Below are 17,103 nucleotides of genomic sequence, written 5' to 3'. Positions count from 1 at the left end.
ATCATCAGACATTTTAAGAAAAAGCCTGTGTCTAAAATTATGATATATTGAACAAAATTCTTTGGTTCAATAATCTCTTACATTTAAGAAGAACCAGAAAAGTCTCATTATCATTTTAATGTGTTGCTGTAATTTCTGCTAATGAGTAAACTGAATAATAGACTTAAATGCCTCGGCATTAAACAGCACATTATTCCTTAACTTTCAGTTAACTTTGTGTTTATTTCTGTCCTCTGTATTATGCCGCAGCCTGTGAGTGCGTCATTAAAACTGAATTAATGAGCAGTAACTGTGCTGTGCTGTTGTTCACAGGGAATCTTGGGCTCAGGCTTCGCCCTGAAGGTGCAGCAGAAGCAAAGGCAGAAACACTTCAACAGACAGATCCCTGCAGCCGCCTGCCTCATTCAGGTATTTTCTGTTTGACCAAAAAATACCGCAACACAACCACAACGCAGCCGGGGGACTGAACTGTCTGTAAGCCCCGGTCTTATTATTGAGACCATCCTTTCATGTAACCCTTACTTTCTCTCTTGCATGGCTCACATGTCGGCATGAAATGAGTCCTGTCCAACCAATATATTGCTATTTTCATGCCCCTCCAGTCTTCGTGGAGATGTTTTGCAGTGGAGAACTTTGATTCTGCCACATTCAAGATGTTTTTGAGAAAGAGATCCAACCTCCACGCCTCCTCTCTGTCCACCCCCAAGCCCAAGAAATCGGTTAGTAATCATTTTGTACATTTCACTGTAACTGCTTATATTCGGTTTCCAGTTTATTACTGACACAAAGGCAAAACTAATGGCAGTATGAAGCAACAGCCCTGCAATACCATCAGTCCTACCTACATGAAAGTTATATTCATGTTTTCCTTTTGTTGTGGTTGATTCAAGCTTATGGTAATTTTGAAGGCTGTATTTTGGGGTTTGTGACTTTTCGTTCAGCTGTAAATAAAATAAATCAAATCTATCACCAACTGTCCAGTGTGAGACAGATTCAAGGGTCCAGAATCTATGTTGCAGTATTTGATATTACTATAACTAATCTAAACAAATTGGTGTATAGGACTAGAAATATAAAGGACCAGCACGCGGGATTTAGTGACATATAGGAGGCTTGCAGATTTCAAATACATCGCCTCACCCTCCCCTTCCGAGCTTGTAATGCTGGGCTCAGACCACAGGGGCCTCATTTATAAAAATGCTCCTAGATTTATATTTGAACTAAGTCTTAAGATAATTTCTGATGATGTGCTTAAGTTTGACTGATAAAAGAATTTCATCAGGTTCATCTCAGAACCTGTCTGAGATAAAAAGTTGTATCACTCATTTATCTGTGAGTCTCAAATTAACTTAATATTGACGGCACCAGCATTACTATTAGTGATTTCCCTTTTACAAAGTGCAGAAATGATGAGGATGCAGTCAGGAACAGCCATGGAACAAAAGAGAAAAATAATATTTTTGGAAGATGAGATCATAGTGATGGCAGAGTAGACTGAAGCCAAGCAAATGCAAAATTTTGACTTTTTCATCTCATAATTATGGCTTTATCAGTTTTTATCTCATATTTTATCTTCAAATTATGACTTTTATCTCATAATTATGGCTTACTATGGCCATATATTTTTTACTGGCTTCTATAATTTTGACTTTTTTAGAATCTCACAATTATGGCTACATCTCAGAATTTCAACTATCTCATAATTATGACTTTTTCACTCATAATTCCAACTTTTTAACTCATAATTTCAACTGTTTATCTTCTAATTATGACTGTTTATCTTTATGACTTACCATGGGGATATATTTTTTAGTGGCAGAGCTGCTAGAGCAGCCAGAGAGCAGCTCGCTCTGCTCTGGTTTGTAGCTCCACAGACTCTCCCTTCACTTTACTCAGCAGCTGGGAAGCCAGACACAGGGCCTTCTTGAACTTCTTCTGCTGTGTTCTGCATGGCCAAAGTGTGACCTTCACTGTACTTCTACTGCCACAGCTTCACTGTTCAACTTTAATCCCTCAGCTCTGATTGACACCTGTCTGCTCTGAGGGCACTGCGCTCTCTCTGTTTTTTGCTTTACCCAAGGGGAAAGCAGAAAACTCATCAAATAGACCCGGCAGGCTATGCCTACTTTTTCTTAAGAAAAGGTAAAAAATAAAGGATATTTATGGGAAATATTTAAACAGGAGGATGGCAGAAGAGAAAGGTAAAATATGGGAGAATCCTGGGGAAAAAAGGAGCGTTGACAGGTATGGACCCACGCCAGCGGTAGATATATAGGTCTCATTCTGAGGAAACAAAAAACACAACAATTCTTGTCTTCAGATGATTATACAATAATGAAAACCAGACTATTATATTCCATTTCGGTCATATTCTGCCAATAGATCACTGTAAATCTTGCACATTGGACCTTTAAGTTATAAAAATATATCATCATCATTAATGTGATAGGTGTGAAATGTGTGTAAGGGGAAAAAATACAAGAAATTAAGGCAGAAAAAAGATATGCAACCCAGACAACAGCCAGCAGCAATTTAAAATTAATATTGATTATTCAATATTACTGCTACTTGGGTATCAGACCATGCCAGCACTTAAGAATATATTTTAAAATATGGCTGACATGTCAAAACCTTTCCACAAAGAATATGCAGGGTCAAAACCTCGAACTTCTCAAATTTTACAATAAGATACAATAACAATAACTTACATTTTCAGACTTGATTAATCTGCCAATTATTTTCACAATTATTCTATGGTCTGTCTATTATTTTGAAGTGAAAGTGATGCCTTCAGTTTGCTTCTTTTGCCCAACCAACCGTTCAAAACCCAAATACTCTACATTTACTGTCATAAATTACAAAGAAAAGAAAGAAATTCTTATATTTAAGAACCTGGAACCAGAAAATATTTGACATTTTTGCTTGAAAAATCACTGAAATTATGTATTTAAAATGTAAAAGTAACTCCTGTGCCGCTGCAGCATTCAATGCTCATTCAAATCATTACTCAGTGTTCACACATTCATCTTATATCAATGACAACTTTTTTATGAGCCCAAACTGAATTGGGAAAGAAAGCGTTAAGGTTTTAGGCACCTAATGCATGGAATAATTTACAGACTGATCTTCAACTTTAAAACCCAGTAACTTTGAACGAGCTCAAAGCTCTGGTGAAAACTCCAGGTTGTCTGTGTGCAAGTGTTTTATCTGAGCGAGTTTTAATGTTTTTAATCTGTGTGTTTGTCCTTTAATTACCATCACTGTTGAAACAGTGTTGTTGCCATGTTGACCAGGTTTCCCTTGATCTGATTTAATGAGTGCATGAACACACGTCTCCATTTCAGAAAACCAAAACTATTTAAACTTTATCTTCCACAATCTCTCTCTGAACATTGAAAACTTAGGGTGAACATGTTTTCACTGTTGTGCCACTCAGGGCTGAACAGTTATCAAAATATTATCGACATCACAGAAAGGAAAGTGCAATATCCAAATCACAGGAGCTGCAGTTTTGTTGATAAATGTAAAACGTTTCACAACATACCGTTTTAAATGAAGCATTGTGGTGCTACATACATGCCCCTTGACTACAAATTATATTAGACTGAAGGGAACATGCTTGTTTGGTAGAGACCCCAGCCAAGATCACGTCATCTCTTTTTTTTCAGTGAAAATGAAATGCAAAAATTATGACTCACTGCAATACCTGTCACAATAATTTCAATATGATTTCTTTTTCTGCATGCTGTTCATCCTTCATGTCACTGAAGTGTCAAACTAATACCTGCCTGTGTTCCTCTACAGGAACACTTTGTTAAGATGAAATGTTTACATTTCTTGCACAGGTGAAGATAAAGAGGAAGTTGAAGAGCATTGACAAGGACAACGGTCCAACTTCTCCCACAATCCCCAGCATCACCTATGACTCTGTGTTTGACAGTGGGAGGGAGCTGAACTCAGATGTTTACAGCACTGTGGGCACAGGTATGCTTATCTCTGATGTACAAGGTTGAGTTCTGTTTATATCAGCGTGAAGAAACAGCATATTCAAGAATTCACACCTGATGTTACACTTAACAGAGCTTCTGCATTTTCACACGTGGGAAGTAACTAAGTACAAATACTTATGTTACTGTCAGCTATCTGTACTTTACTTGAATTTTTACTTTTATTCCCTACACAAATATCTGTAATTTATACTCCTTTCATTTTGAGTCTAGTAACATTAGTTTTAATGTATTAAAGGGGAGGGGCGCCCCTACAGCTCAGTTGGTAGAGCGTGCGTCCCGTGTACTGATGCTGCTAGTCCTCTGCAGCAGCCGCTGGCTCCACTCCCGCCTGCGGCCCATTTGCTGCATGTCATCCCTTCTCTGTCTACCCACTTTCCTGTCACATCTTCAGCTGTCCTATGAATAAAGCCAAAAGCCCAAAAATTAATCTTTAATGCATTAAAGGGGAATTATTGCTGATTTTTGTTTTGCATCAACAATAACACAGCAAAGATTAGTCCCTGATGTATCCATCAGTGCATCACTCAGGACAGATGTAATAAGACAAATGATGACAAAAGACATCACATGAAGAATTTCATTTCATTTATTATTATAGAGGAAAATATTAAAAGTAAATAACAAAATCAGTTACAATTACACAGGCCTGACTCAGTTAAAACTGGTTGACAGCAGGTCCCTGTCGCACATTAAAGACAAAAATCACATGACATAAGAGAGACAGAGTCAGCAAAAACAAGAGGACAGACAGACAGCACAGACATATAGAGACATAAAAGATGTAACTAGACAAAACAGACACAGCAAGACAAAAAGCTACATAAAAGATGTAACAAGAAGAAAAAGATGTCACAAAGCCAAAAATTACGTACGACGAAAAAGACGTAAAAAGATGAAAAAGACAACATGACCTGAAAGACATTACTAAAAGAAACGTCTTTAGTGGACAACTTTATACTCTTGTGCTTGGAGTACATTTCAGAGCCTGTACTTTTACTTTCGTAAAGAATCTGAATCAGTACTTCTACTTTTAACCACCTCTGCACATTTTTTTTCTGCCAAAAGCTAAAGAGTCTCTGCATGTATGTCTGTTAATGAGTCTCTGAAGTCATGTACATAGAATAAACACTCACAATACACATAAGCACAGAAAATAAATGGCTAATGCTGCAGCGGCTGCAAGCCACACATTCAGTGAGGACACAGTGAAAAGAAAATGTTCGATTGGAGTTTCAGTTGTGGGGTTGTAGCCACAGGAAGGGGAAAGCTCAGTGTCCCAACAGTGCACTGCTGAACTTCAGACAGCAACATACAGCACTGCTGGATCAATAGTGGAGGGCTGAGAGTGATATAAACAAGCAATTCAAATCAAATACTGCATCTTCCAGTGTCATTTGAGGTAGCCTGAGCTCCACATGCATCCATCAATTCATTTCAAATTTGTTGCAGTTTTTATTAAAGTCAGATTAATGATTTAGTATTAGTAGAAGGAATTTAAAAGAGAAAAAAAAAATCGAACAGAATCGCAGCTGACTTTTATTTTGCAAACGTCTTCAGTACTGTAACAGTCCTGCACCCAGATATGTGGACTCAGAAGCAGGACTCACAGGCAGAGCAGTTGAAAGCAATAAATCGTTTACTCGGTTAGAAGTTCAAGGCAGAGTTCGGCAGCAGGTAATCAGTCATCAAACAAAGCAGGCGAGGGGCGGGCAGGCGGAACAGGCAGGCAGGAAAAATAAACGCAGGCTGGAGAGCTAAGACCGGGTAGTACATTTGACAATCTGGCGTACTACTGGGGAAAGAGGGTTGTTATATATGCAGGGGAGATGATGAGGAAGCGGGGAACAGGTGTGCTGGTGAGTGAGGATATCATGTGACTGGGAATAAGGGAATGACAAAGCAGGTGGGGAACGGCGGGAGACATTAATGACTGAAAAAAAAAACAAGAGAAGGAGCAGAAATGTGCAAAAATGACTAAACTGAGGTAGGCGTTGTGACAGGTGTCAGGTGCTGATGCGACCGTGGAATGTTGTGGAATTTACAGATGACAGACATTTTTCACAGCAGCCATTTTGACACGAGATTGTAGCGTAAACACAGATGTTACCAAGGATACTAATTAAGGTTCAGATCAAACTGAGCGCTGCTGTTGTGCATGTGAGCTCACTGGGAAGGCTCTGCTTCTGTCACAACGTGCCCCTTGGATCACTCTGTTCCCACACGTTCCACCAGGTGTCCTCAGACTTTTGTCCGTACACTGCCACTCCCATCTGTCTTGCAGTCACTCCTGGCTCTCCTCACCCAAGTTTCTCCTCCTGTCTCCCCACCTGCACCTCATTCCCTCATCAACCACCCATTTCATTTACCAGACCTCATCATTTGTTCCTTGCCAGTTCATCAGTGTATCTTCATATTAGTAGACTTTGTGTTGTTGTGTTTGACACCTGTTTTATGGACCTGTACCAGCCTGCCTTTCTGCTTTTTTTTTTTTTTAAGTTTTGATCTTGATTAGTTCCTATTTAATCACTGACCTGCACCAGTCTGCCTCAGTTTGTCTCCACTTTGGTCCAAACCACAATCCTAACAGCTTCGCCAAATACGGCTGCCGTGAAAACGGTCTATGGTGACAGAAACACATTAATTCGGCTGGGACTCATATTTTCGCCCAGATGGGCATCATTTTGCAGGATGTAGTAGTGCACACTTCAGTAAGTTCATGGGCGAGCTCCGTGACTGTCAAATCTCTGAGTGCACGAAAAAACAGTTGGACTGAGTGGCAAAGAACAACCTGGCTTAATCTCTAAAGCTTGGAAAATTAGGCAGGCTAGAGGCTGAAAAATACACTCGTACAATTAGATCAGTTTATTTGATGTCTGAAATCCTTATACCCTGTTGATTCAACTATTCATGGCATGTCTGCACCACAGTTTTGATCCGTCCTTCACACAGCTGCATGTCTCCACCAGCAGTGTTTCAGCAGCGGAGGGTTTGCCCACCTGATTATATTTACTTGCTCACATTTTGTTGATTCGATCCTTTTTCCTTGTTTGTTGTGCTTCTTCCAAGGATAAGCAGGTCATGTAGTTAAGCTATTTCTTCTCTGTCTGTCTTTATGCTCAGGAGTCTTTTATTTTGAAATTGACCAGATTCTCTCTGCTTTTTTGTGTCTGACTTCCTGCCTGCTCGATCTGCTCTGTGCAGATTGACGCAGCATCTGTCAAAAATTGATTTGGCGCATATTTGAACCACTTCTGGGACACTGCGGCTCTGCAGGTGGAATCACAAGCATTTTATAGACTGGCCACGATCAACTCCAGCTGCCGCGGTGCAGCTGTAAGGCAATGCAGCCATGCCTGGTGGAATTTAGCCATTGCGCTGTTCACACAGACCCCACATCCTACCATCTTTCTTTTTTGTTGGGCGTAATTTAGTCAATCTTATTAATATTTTAGCACTATTTAATTTAGGGGCACATCCCTGATTTAGTTTTATTTTCCAGTATAACGTTATGATGGTCAATTCGAGAATTCATCTACCGTACAGGCAGGTAAAAGTAATTCAAAAATCAAATGTTCATCACATTTGCAGCAATGACAGCAGCATCTTCATAATTTGGCGATCGAAAAATTTTTTAAAGTGTGATGTCTCCTGTATGTTTCAATCTTGGGATTAAGGCAAAGATTGGCTCAATAAACAACTTTTTATATTACAGTTTTGCTTGTTTATCCAGAAAATGACGAGACGAACCAAAGCGAGCTGACAAGAATGTGGATCAGGGACATAATGTAAGGCTCCACTCCTGGGCAAAGTTTTTACAGAGTCCCGCATTCAGACCTCACTATAGTAGATGCCATCTAGTTTCGATCCATACTAGCAGTGTGGCTTTAAGGATGGACGTGCCAGATGGTTGGCTGGTCCACCACTTTGCTCCAGACTGAACTATCTAAAGAAATATTAGATGGTTTGACATGAAATTATGTAACCAGCAGGCCAAAGTTTATCTGATCGATATCTAATATCTCAACATCTGAGTACCAAATATGATACAGACATTAATGTTGAATCCTAATGACTTTGATGATCCCTTGTTTTTCCCTTGAGGTTTGCAGCAGCTAAGCCTAAACTTGAAGCCACAGAGGGGCTGCAGAGACAGGCATAGCACCACTTTGTAGCGTCTGACTTCCAATTTTTTGCTCTCAATGGAATGTTAATTGCTCACTGTTCATGGTGTTTAATGTTTCATATGCAAAAATCCATAAATCTCCATATACCTGTCTCCTGAGTGAAAGTTCCTACTGATATTGTAGGTGAAACAAAGCACAAAGGTGACACCAATCAGACCAGCTTAGTGTCCTACATACCCTGACCTCTAGAAATGGCCCTGTTGACATTTTTGGTTTTGAGTAAGCTATCTTGACAACTATTGGACTACTTGCAGGGAAATCTTCAACAGATAGTCAGGGTCTCTGGAAGATAAATTCTCCTGACATTGGTGATGCCCTGACCTTCCATCTAGCGGCATCATAAATAAAAGTGTCCAATACTTGGGTTTATGACCAGATGCTTGCAAAAATAATGAGATTCTCATCGGCTTTGGCTGTTGTTTGTGTTAATAACTAATTGGAAAATGTTGGCATGCTAATGCATTAAACCAAAACTATTTGTTCAAAAAGCCACAAGATTTGTGTGTCAACCCAGTATCATGCCAAAGCATGCAACAGACAGATGGGTCCACTGTGACAGTGTCACGTTTTTGCCCCATGAAGGCGTGAAAAGGACACATGTTCTCTTTCTGGGTTCAAGTTGGCAACAACATATTGTTGCTTTTGGGCACAAACATGTTTCTCCATATTTTGATTTTTTTTTCATAAATCAGTGCTATTAGTCACCCTTTATTTTTTTTTTCTAGAATTTTCTTTTCAGTATTTTTAGTAGTATAGGGATAACACAATGACATCACCCACCAATGACATAATTTTTTCATTATATCAACAAAAATTGCCATCTATAAATATAGACGTTTTTATCTGTCTGTTAACAGACTCCACCCTGCAATGTATTTTATACACTTCACTGATTTATATCACGTCAACTTCTGTCTATTTTCATTGACCCTCTCCCTCTGCTGTGACCACACTTTTTCTTAGGGCGTTTTTAGCTATAGTTCGGTTCATTTGGTCAGTTAGTTACAAACTAACCAAGAGGAGGAAACATGCAGTTTTACAGACTGACAGGTAACTCCTTGATTGGACAGTTTTGGTGATTGTCATCCTGCATCATCATTGCATCATCAGGACTGGTGAGAAAATCAAATTCTGGCTGGCAGAGGTTTCAGCAGCACTTTAATGCTTCAGATGTGTATATTTAAGCTCACAAAGAAACAGACTGCAAATTGTGGCATGTTATGAATAATGACTGACAGAAACAAGATGAAAAGGAGGTATCTTGAAGGTTACAGGACACTGCGCACCTGTGTGCACCTCGCTGACCTGCCATGGGTTGCATGTGTGTAACGTCCACACAGGGACAGCGCGCTGCAGCACAGCGTCTGACAGCCTGACTGTAGATCTTTATATATTGAGTTTACAGAGGTTTTGGGAGGAGAAGAAAAGAATAAGAAGAAAACATCAGGATTTTTTGTTTTCTCCTGTTCAGAGAGAGAGAGGTAGGCGGACAGCGCATCCAACCTTCACCCGTCTTTTTCATGCGTGACATATAGTTGAATCACTGTGGGATCGCTGTCACACACTTTTTAATCAGACAAAGAACACAAAGTAGGATACAAGCACAGCAGTTTTAACAGCTTTTGGCCTGTTAATGCACTTGCCTTTTACTAAATGAATTTCATTAATATAGGATATACAAATCTTATCAATTATACAATCACCTCCTTAACACATTTAACAATCAGCTGATGGATTTATTTGCAGTTTAGCGTTTGAAATCACATCTTCTATCATAAAATCCTGTGTTTGGTTGCTTTGCTTTCACACCACAAACGAACCGCGCCAGAATCCATTTGGAATCGCACCGAAACCCACCTTTTCAGGTGGACTTGGTCCGGTTCTTTGGTCTGCACCGGGATTCCATTGACAGCATTCACAGCGCTTTTCCGAACAAACTGCACTAAATGGGAAAACGGACCATGATCTGTTTTAACCAGACCAAACAAGGCAGGTGGGAAAACACCTTAAATCAGCTCATTCACGCACAACACTGTAGTTAGGTTTAGGGAAAGGCTTATTATTAGGGTTAGACAACCCAATGTTTGGGTTAAAATACATACTTCCTTAACACAAATAATGTTATTGGCCTCACATGGGTACTGAACTCTGGTCCTCTGGTGAAAGCCCTGTGTTTTATCCACCCATCCACCCCAATATCCTCCTTATACAGACTTTCTCGCACTTTGCACCTTCACGTGTCTGTGCACGATTTGCTGTGAGTCTGGGCTGTGTCTTCTCATGTCCCTGCCAACAGATGTCTCAGACTTTTGACCTAATGACAGAAAATTGGAAACCGTCTCGTACACCATTACATAACATCAACACCCTTTAACTTCATCTTTAAAAAAAACACCGTCCTCCATTCCTCTCTGCCATGACTCACTTACATGCAGATAGATAGATGGAGAGAGAGAGAGAGAGAGAGAGAGAGAGAGAGAGAGAGAGAGAGATTTGGAATAAAAGTAACTGGCTTGTTTTTATCAAATCGTAACACTTTACTACTTTGCTAATTAAATATCATCTTTGGAATTACCTCATTCATTTTCTTTCAATCCTTTCATTTTCCATGTTTATTCATTTTATCCCTCATTGTGTCCCTTAATGTTTCTCCTCTTTTAGTATTTTACACGTATTTGTAAACCTGCCTTTTAAGATGAATATATGAATAAAATGAATCATCATCATTAATATTATCAGCGGTGCATGGAGGACATTTATAGATGAATGTAGATAAACAAAATGAGAGGACAGTCTGTCCCCCCCAGGAGATAAATATGGGCACTTTTAGCATGTCTTTAAAATGTAAACAACAACTTGGATCATACTCTTTGTTGTGCTTTGTTATGTAACCTTTTTTGTTTTACACCAGCTGGTAACCTGAAAAGCTGCCTAGATGCGTGACTGCAGTGCTGCCACCAACATGTAACTGTGCAAATGATTTTGCTTTACACTCAATTCTCAGACAACAGCAGAATTTAATTTGCTCGTTTGTAGAGCTTTATACAAACATCTATATGTCGGTTTGCCTCATGTTCAGTGAAAATCAGTGTCTTTGATTTGAAGATAAACAGATTCTACAGGTTGAACTGCACATGTAACATCTACAAAAGTCTGCTTTTAACTATGAATTATTTAACTAAATTGCGACATTGCCATCTGGTGTGGGCTTTTATTGAATGGATACTGATGGTGGCTCAGAATCTCAGCTGCTCAGTTGTCAGCTAACATTATTGTCCTGAATGGATTTTCAGAAAACAGAACCTGTGCGGTATCTTCACTTCTGAGATTTGACTGGCAGCCACCCCTCCACAGACTCTGTTTTTTCTTTTTAAGGGGGGCAGGAACAGCGTTGCTTGCACTGGCCACTTCTGAAATCTAATTGGCCATCCCATTTTCTTCAAGTATGATCTGTCCAGTGAGAGACGGGATCTCATTGCATTGTTTTCTTTTGTATGTAGCCTACTTTTAATTTTTTTTACAAGGTTAATTTAGCCTGCTTAATAAGTTAATAAGGGATTTAAATAATCTTTCCCTACTGAGGAGTGCTTTTTGCCACAGCCAAACGCTGCAGTATTTCACCCAGAAGTGTTTTGGATAACATATAAATTCAGTGTTCTTGCAGGTTTTGGGCTTTGATTTGGAATTTTTGTCTGAGATCTCAAATGTCGCAGCAAACCTCAGTCCAGCAGAGCAGCGCAGTGCACAAGTTACATCTTCATTGTTTAATATTTTGAAGTATTCCCACACAAAGCTGACAGCAGACATCATGTTGTGTGTCTCATTCAGATGATAAAACCATAAGTTACTGTATAAAGTGGATTAATGGTCAGAGGTGTTTTGCCAGAGTTCATGCTGATGTGTGCTTGTTAACCACTAAATCAAAGCAGGTCAGTATCACATAAGAATAACAAAACGCCCTGTGTGTAAATTAAATCTGAAGAATAATGTAGCATATGCTGTGACTTTATCTGTGGTCCAGTTAAACTTATTTAAATCAGGAGAGACCTCATTCTGAGTGTACAAAATATGTTTAATTGACGTGCACAGTCTGGATGAGACGTGGAAAGTCTTTGCCGATTAGACCCCATCGGGACGACATCATACATGATGGGGGTAGTGATTAATGTAGAAAACCCCTGATGGAGTCTAGACAGTGGTGGTGGTGAAGGGATGGCTAAAAATCAGGATGTAGTGGGGACTGGACTTCTGAAGAGCTCAGCCTGGGCTCTGGTTATGAAGGACTGGAGATGAACGGGGCGGAGGAGGGTCGCAACGATTCTGCACTGAAATGACAGCTGACATCAGCAGAGAGGGAGACAGATTTTAAAGTTTGTCGGCAACGACGTGATCGGCTGATGGAGACGGCGGCTACATATGGATGGTTAACTGACGAGCGAGCACCCATAATCAGCTGATTGAGAATAAGCAGGGAAGAAAGTAAGAGAGAGAGTTGCGAATGAATGAGGTGTAACGATAGTCTTCCTGATTGAACTTGCGCTAAGCTTCATTAGTCTATGGTAATTTTACAACTATATTTCCTGCTTTGCCTTAAGACTGGGGAAGTCGCTGCACCTCCGACTTCAGTTATAAGGAGGCATGAAACCCAATCCCCCTTACAGATGGCGACTATGCATATAGATACACACATACACACAACCACAGCTTTCTATCTATGAGGCAGAGGCTTGTGAGGTTGTGTGTGTGAATGCATTACCAAGTGGTTGCGTGAGTGTACGTGTATCCCAAACTGATGCTTGTTTTTCTTTGTCTTTAAACCTGCTACTTTCATCCAATTTACTGCTGATTTCCTTGGTTGTGTCTTTCCTTCCTCTCTCGATGCTCTGCCTGTGTTCCTGGTTGATCAGGATCCCAAACTTTGGGAGGATGCGGTGAGCTGCTGTTAGTGTCCGCGTCCTGCACACGTCCTCAGTACACTTTCTGTCCTCTCTTCCTGTCCATTTTAACAGCCTCCTTTTTACCTTCTCAGTTACTAAACCAGTGATTCCCAAACAGTGTGCCGTAAACATTATTATTGCAAAATACAGAAACATATTAATTCATTTTTAATTTACTATTTCCTGGCCTGTGGCACTGTTTATCCATCTAGATTGTTTTGGTGAGTTGATGGATTTTGGAGATCAGCCATAGAGATGTCTGCCTTCTCTCCAGTGTAATGGGACTGAACGGCACTCCACACCAAAAACATGCATATATTTGAATAACTAAACAGCTATGAAAAAATCATGAATCGGTTACTCAAGCTAATCCACAGACCTCGTTCTGAGCAAATATGCTCTTAAATGAAACTGCTGACAACAAGTAGTTGGAATATTAGAGAGAAGGCAGACATCTCTATGGTCGATATCTCTAAAAGTCGGCAACTCTCACCAAAAAAAAAAAAAAAAATCTAGATGGATAAATAGCGCTACAGGCCAGAAGAAAAATAGGTGTTTTTGATCTTTGGTTTGAACTGCACCTTTCAGCACTCATTTCTCAGTGCAGAGGCAAATTCTATACCTCCCAGAAAATCCTCTGAAAACCTTCCTTCAAAGCAAACCTCAGTTTTCACCATTCATGCATTCATGTAATATAAATTAGAATAGAATACAGGTGTGCCTCGAGATTTGGCTTGCCCTTTGGTGTGCCCTGGGCACAAAAAGTTTGAAAACCACTGCTCTGACTGCATGTTTTTATCTGTGCACGATCCTGTTGTGTTGTGTTCAGTTGTTTGCTGAAGTATATGAGAGATGAATATTAAATTGCATTCTTAGGTCCATGGTTTTTGACTAATATCCTTGTTGTTGTCCTTTGTTTGCCCTGTGGTAAACACTGGCGATGTTTGTGTTTCTCTTCATGTTCATTCAGATCTGCAGCAGTCCTGGACATCTTTGTCTTCCCTTCAGTTCAGCTCACCGCCTCCAGGTAACACCATGTGTTGATATGAGTGTTTTTATGTTGCTTTGTCTCTTCACATGTGAATAGTTGCATCGCATGGGTCAATGTAGTGTTAACTACAGTTTGAATTATTGATATCTCAAGTGCTGGGATCGGGTGGACTGAAGGGTTGCTGTAAGATAAAGGTCAAATAACAATTTTACACTTGAATTTAAATCACAGATTTGTGTGTGGTGTAGTATCCAACAAACCCACCCAGTGGTTAAAGCAGTTCACTGTACTCTGATAATTATCAGTCATCTCGTCACAGGTTGTCGGATCATATTTGTCTCGGTTGACAGCACCAATTAAGTCCATTCTATTCCAAGTCAGTTTAAAACAGACACATTTCACACCACGTTTTCATTTTCACACGTCAGAAATCATGCATGAGACCAGTCGTATCACACTTCTCTAGCTGGTGCAATCTCAAAACACCGTACCTACAGATTAAATATTTAGCAGGTTTCTACACAGTCTGGAAATGGCAACAACATTATCAATTTCAAAAACTTCCTGGAGACTTCCTGTCTCTCAGATTTACAACTCCAATTTCAAAAAAGTTGTGTAAAACATAAATAAAAACAGAATGCAATAACCTGCTAATCCTTTTCGGCCTATATTTAATTAAGTATAGTCCTAAGACTTCGCTCTAATAAACTGTATTGTTTTTTGTAATATACACTAATTCTGAATTTTTAGCCTGCAGCACGTTCCAAAAAAGTGAGGCAGGTGTAACAAAACACCTGTTTGGAATATTCAAAACATAAACAGGTTAATGGTAATTAGTGATGGTGTCATGATTGGGTTTGAAAGACTCATCGTCATATCAACACAAAACTGCAGGAATCTCACCAAGTACAATCCATAATGTCATTAATAGATTCAGAGAATCCAGATAAATTTCTGCATGTCAGGGGAAAGGCTGAAAACTGACATTGGATGCCTGTGACCTTTGACCCCACAGACACCACTGCATTAAAAATCCACATAAGATATGGGCTCTGGAACACTTTGGAAAAACCATCTACAAATGCAAGTCAAGACTGTACTATGAAAAGAGAAAGCCATATATCAACATCATCCAGAAACACTGCAGACTTCTCAGAGCCCGAGCTCATCTGAGGTGGACAGACACAAAGTGGAAAAGTGTGCTGCGACAAGTCCACATTTTAGATTGTTTGTGGAGGCGATCCAGACGGTGTCTTTTCCAGGGATGTCCCTGATTATTTCAGCAAGAAAGTGACAATACATATTCTGCACATGTGTCAACATTGTGTAGTTCAGGTACTAGACTGACCTGCCTGTAGTCCGGGGGCCTCATTTATAAAGGTTGCTGCGCACAAAAAGACTGCGGAAATGGGGTTGAAATGTGCATATGCATTTTCACCGCCAACATTGGGATTTATTAAAAAAATATATTTGGAAAAGGGTGTGCATTCCTACGCATACTTTCAACCATCTTTAGACCTCCCGCAAAGTTTTTCAGGCACAGGAAATCAGCGACATTCGATGATTCATTTTGTACCGATGCCGTTTTCAGTGTTCCAGCTGAGCAGATATATAGTGTTTTGTTTTCTGTTTATTTTTAATGGCTTTCAGTTTGCTTTATCTCTGTGTTTAAATGTGTGGAGATTGTTTCTATAAGGACGCGGCCGCTGCTGGAGGGTAAAGACGGCACAGCCGAGGTGGAGGTGCAGGGCGCACAGCTGCTGCACCTTTGACCTGCTGCAACACAGTGAATAAAACAGTAACTGTTTATGTGAAAAAAGCCGTGATTACACTCCTCTGCTCTGGTGGGATTCCCTGACAGTAAGTTTCTCATCAAATGAACGAGGTGTCTTTCCGCTATCCATGGTACAAATACACACACTCACACGGCCTGTGGCTCTGCGCTTTCTGGTTTATACTTTTCTGTCAGACTACTTATTTTTTAATTAGTCTCGGCGAGTGTTGTATTTGTGAGGCAGCAGTATTCTTAGCGTCCGCCAGGCGATGCCTTTTTGGCGTTTGTAATGTCCACAGCGTGTCCACCACATAACATATTTTCCTTGTCTCAACCTCCACAAAAAAAATGTTGTTTTCATTCTGTGTGACAGTCCTTTTTTAGCCTTTCCTGCAGCGTTCGCCACAATCGTCATCATGCAGTCAGTGTGAATGAATATTAATTTGGGTCGTTTCGTTGACCATTTATCAACAATTATGGGCGTTACATGATGTCTGCAAAAGGTGCACCACATTTTATGTTGATTGTGATTTATAAAGGAAAACCGGTGTAGGATGTGCCTATGCCTTGTTTTATAAATCTGAGTATTTTTGTGCGTAAGTACTTTCTGTGTTTAATCCGTACGCCATCTTTAAACGTGAATCCTACGTACAGTTTTATAAATGGGGCCCCAGATCTGTTTCCCACTGAAAATGTGTGGTGCATTACGAAGCACTCCTTCAGAATGAGTGTATATCCCAACAATTTTGGAATTGGGGTTGCAAAATACCCTTTTGTATACATATTGTTTATTAATTGTTTATTAAATTATTGTTTTTGTGCTTTTACTTTACATGAAACTGAAACCCACACCTGAGAACTCATATTGCCAAATTTAGACCTAAATTCAAACCAACCTCATGTGTTAGTTTTTCTCTCCTCAAAGAGAGAAGAGAGCTTTACACCTAGTGATGTGTCTCACAGGTGGAAAATAATTTTGGGATTTTCCATGTTATACATAGCTCTCCACAGAATTAGGCAAGGCAGCCCAGCGTGATAATATCACACTTTAAGAACCATCTGTCTTACCTGTTTGTCCAAATGAGGCTCAACTTCACCTTTTCCCAGTATTATACGTGGCTATGCCTGTAAACTCAGATCCTTTTCCCATTTGAAAATGACACCTCTGTCATAACATAAAACAGAATTATGTACATGTTGGGTCACA

General features: G+C 39.8%; 1 protein-coding gene across 3 annotated transcripts in view; it reads left to right on the top strand.

Annotated features, from left to right (window-relative positions):
* kcnq1.1 (potassium voltage-gated channel, KQT-like subfamily, member 1.1) overlaps positions 1-17,103 on the top strand; it is a 76,432-nt gene that overhangs the window by 46,030 nt on the left and 13,299 nt on the right. For 2 of the 3 annotated variants that reach the window (XR_014771803.1, XM_084735206.1), the window contains exons 8-12: positions 313-408; positions 603-719; positions 3,846-3,984; positions 13,102-13,125; positions 14,102-14,158. Coding sequence is in view for 1 of the 3 variants with exons in the window: in XM_084735206.1 (XP_084591332.1) it covers positions 313-408; positions 603-719; positions 3,846-3,984; positions 13,102-13,125; positions 14,102-14,158 (433 nt within the window). In the remaining 2 variants the exon portion in view is untranslated. The remainder of the gene's footprint in view (positions 1-312; positions 409-602; positions 720-3,845; positions 3,985-13,101; positions 13,126-14,101; positions 14,159-17,103) is intronic. The other variant, XR_014771823.1, reaches the window with a different exon arrangement.

Source organism: Lutjanus erythropterus, chromosome 1, assembly GCF_056507025.1.
Source record: "Lutjanus erythropterus isolate fLutEry1 chromosome 1, fLutEry1.hap2, whole genome shotgun sequence".
Taxonomy (NCBI): domain Eukaryota; kingdom Metazoa; phylum Chordata; class Actinopteri; order Lutjaniformes; family Lutjanidae; genus Lutjanus; species Lutjanus erythropterus.
Note: the sequence above shows the minus strand (reverse complement) of the source record. Positions and strands in the feature narration are given on the sequence as shown.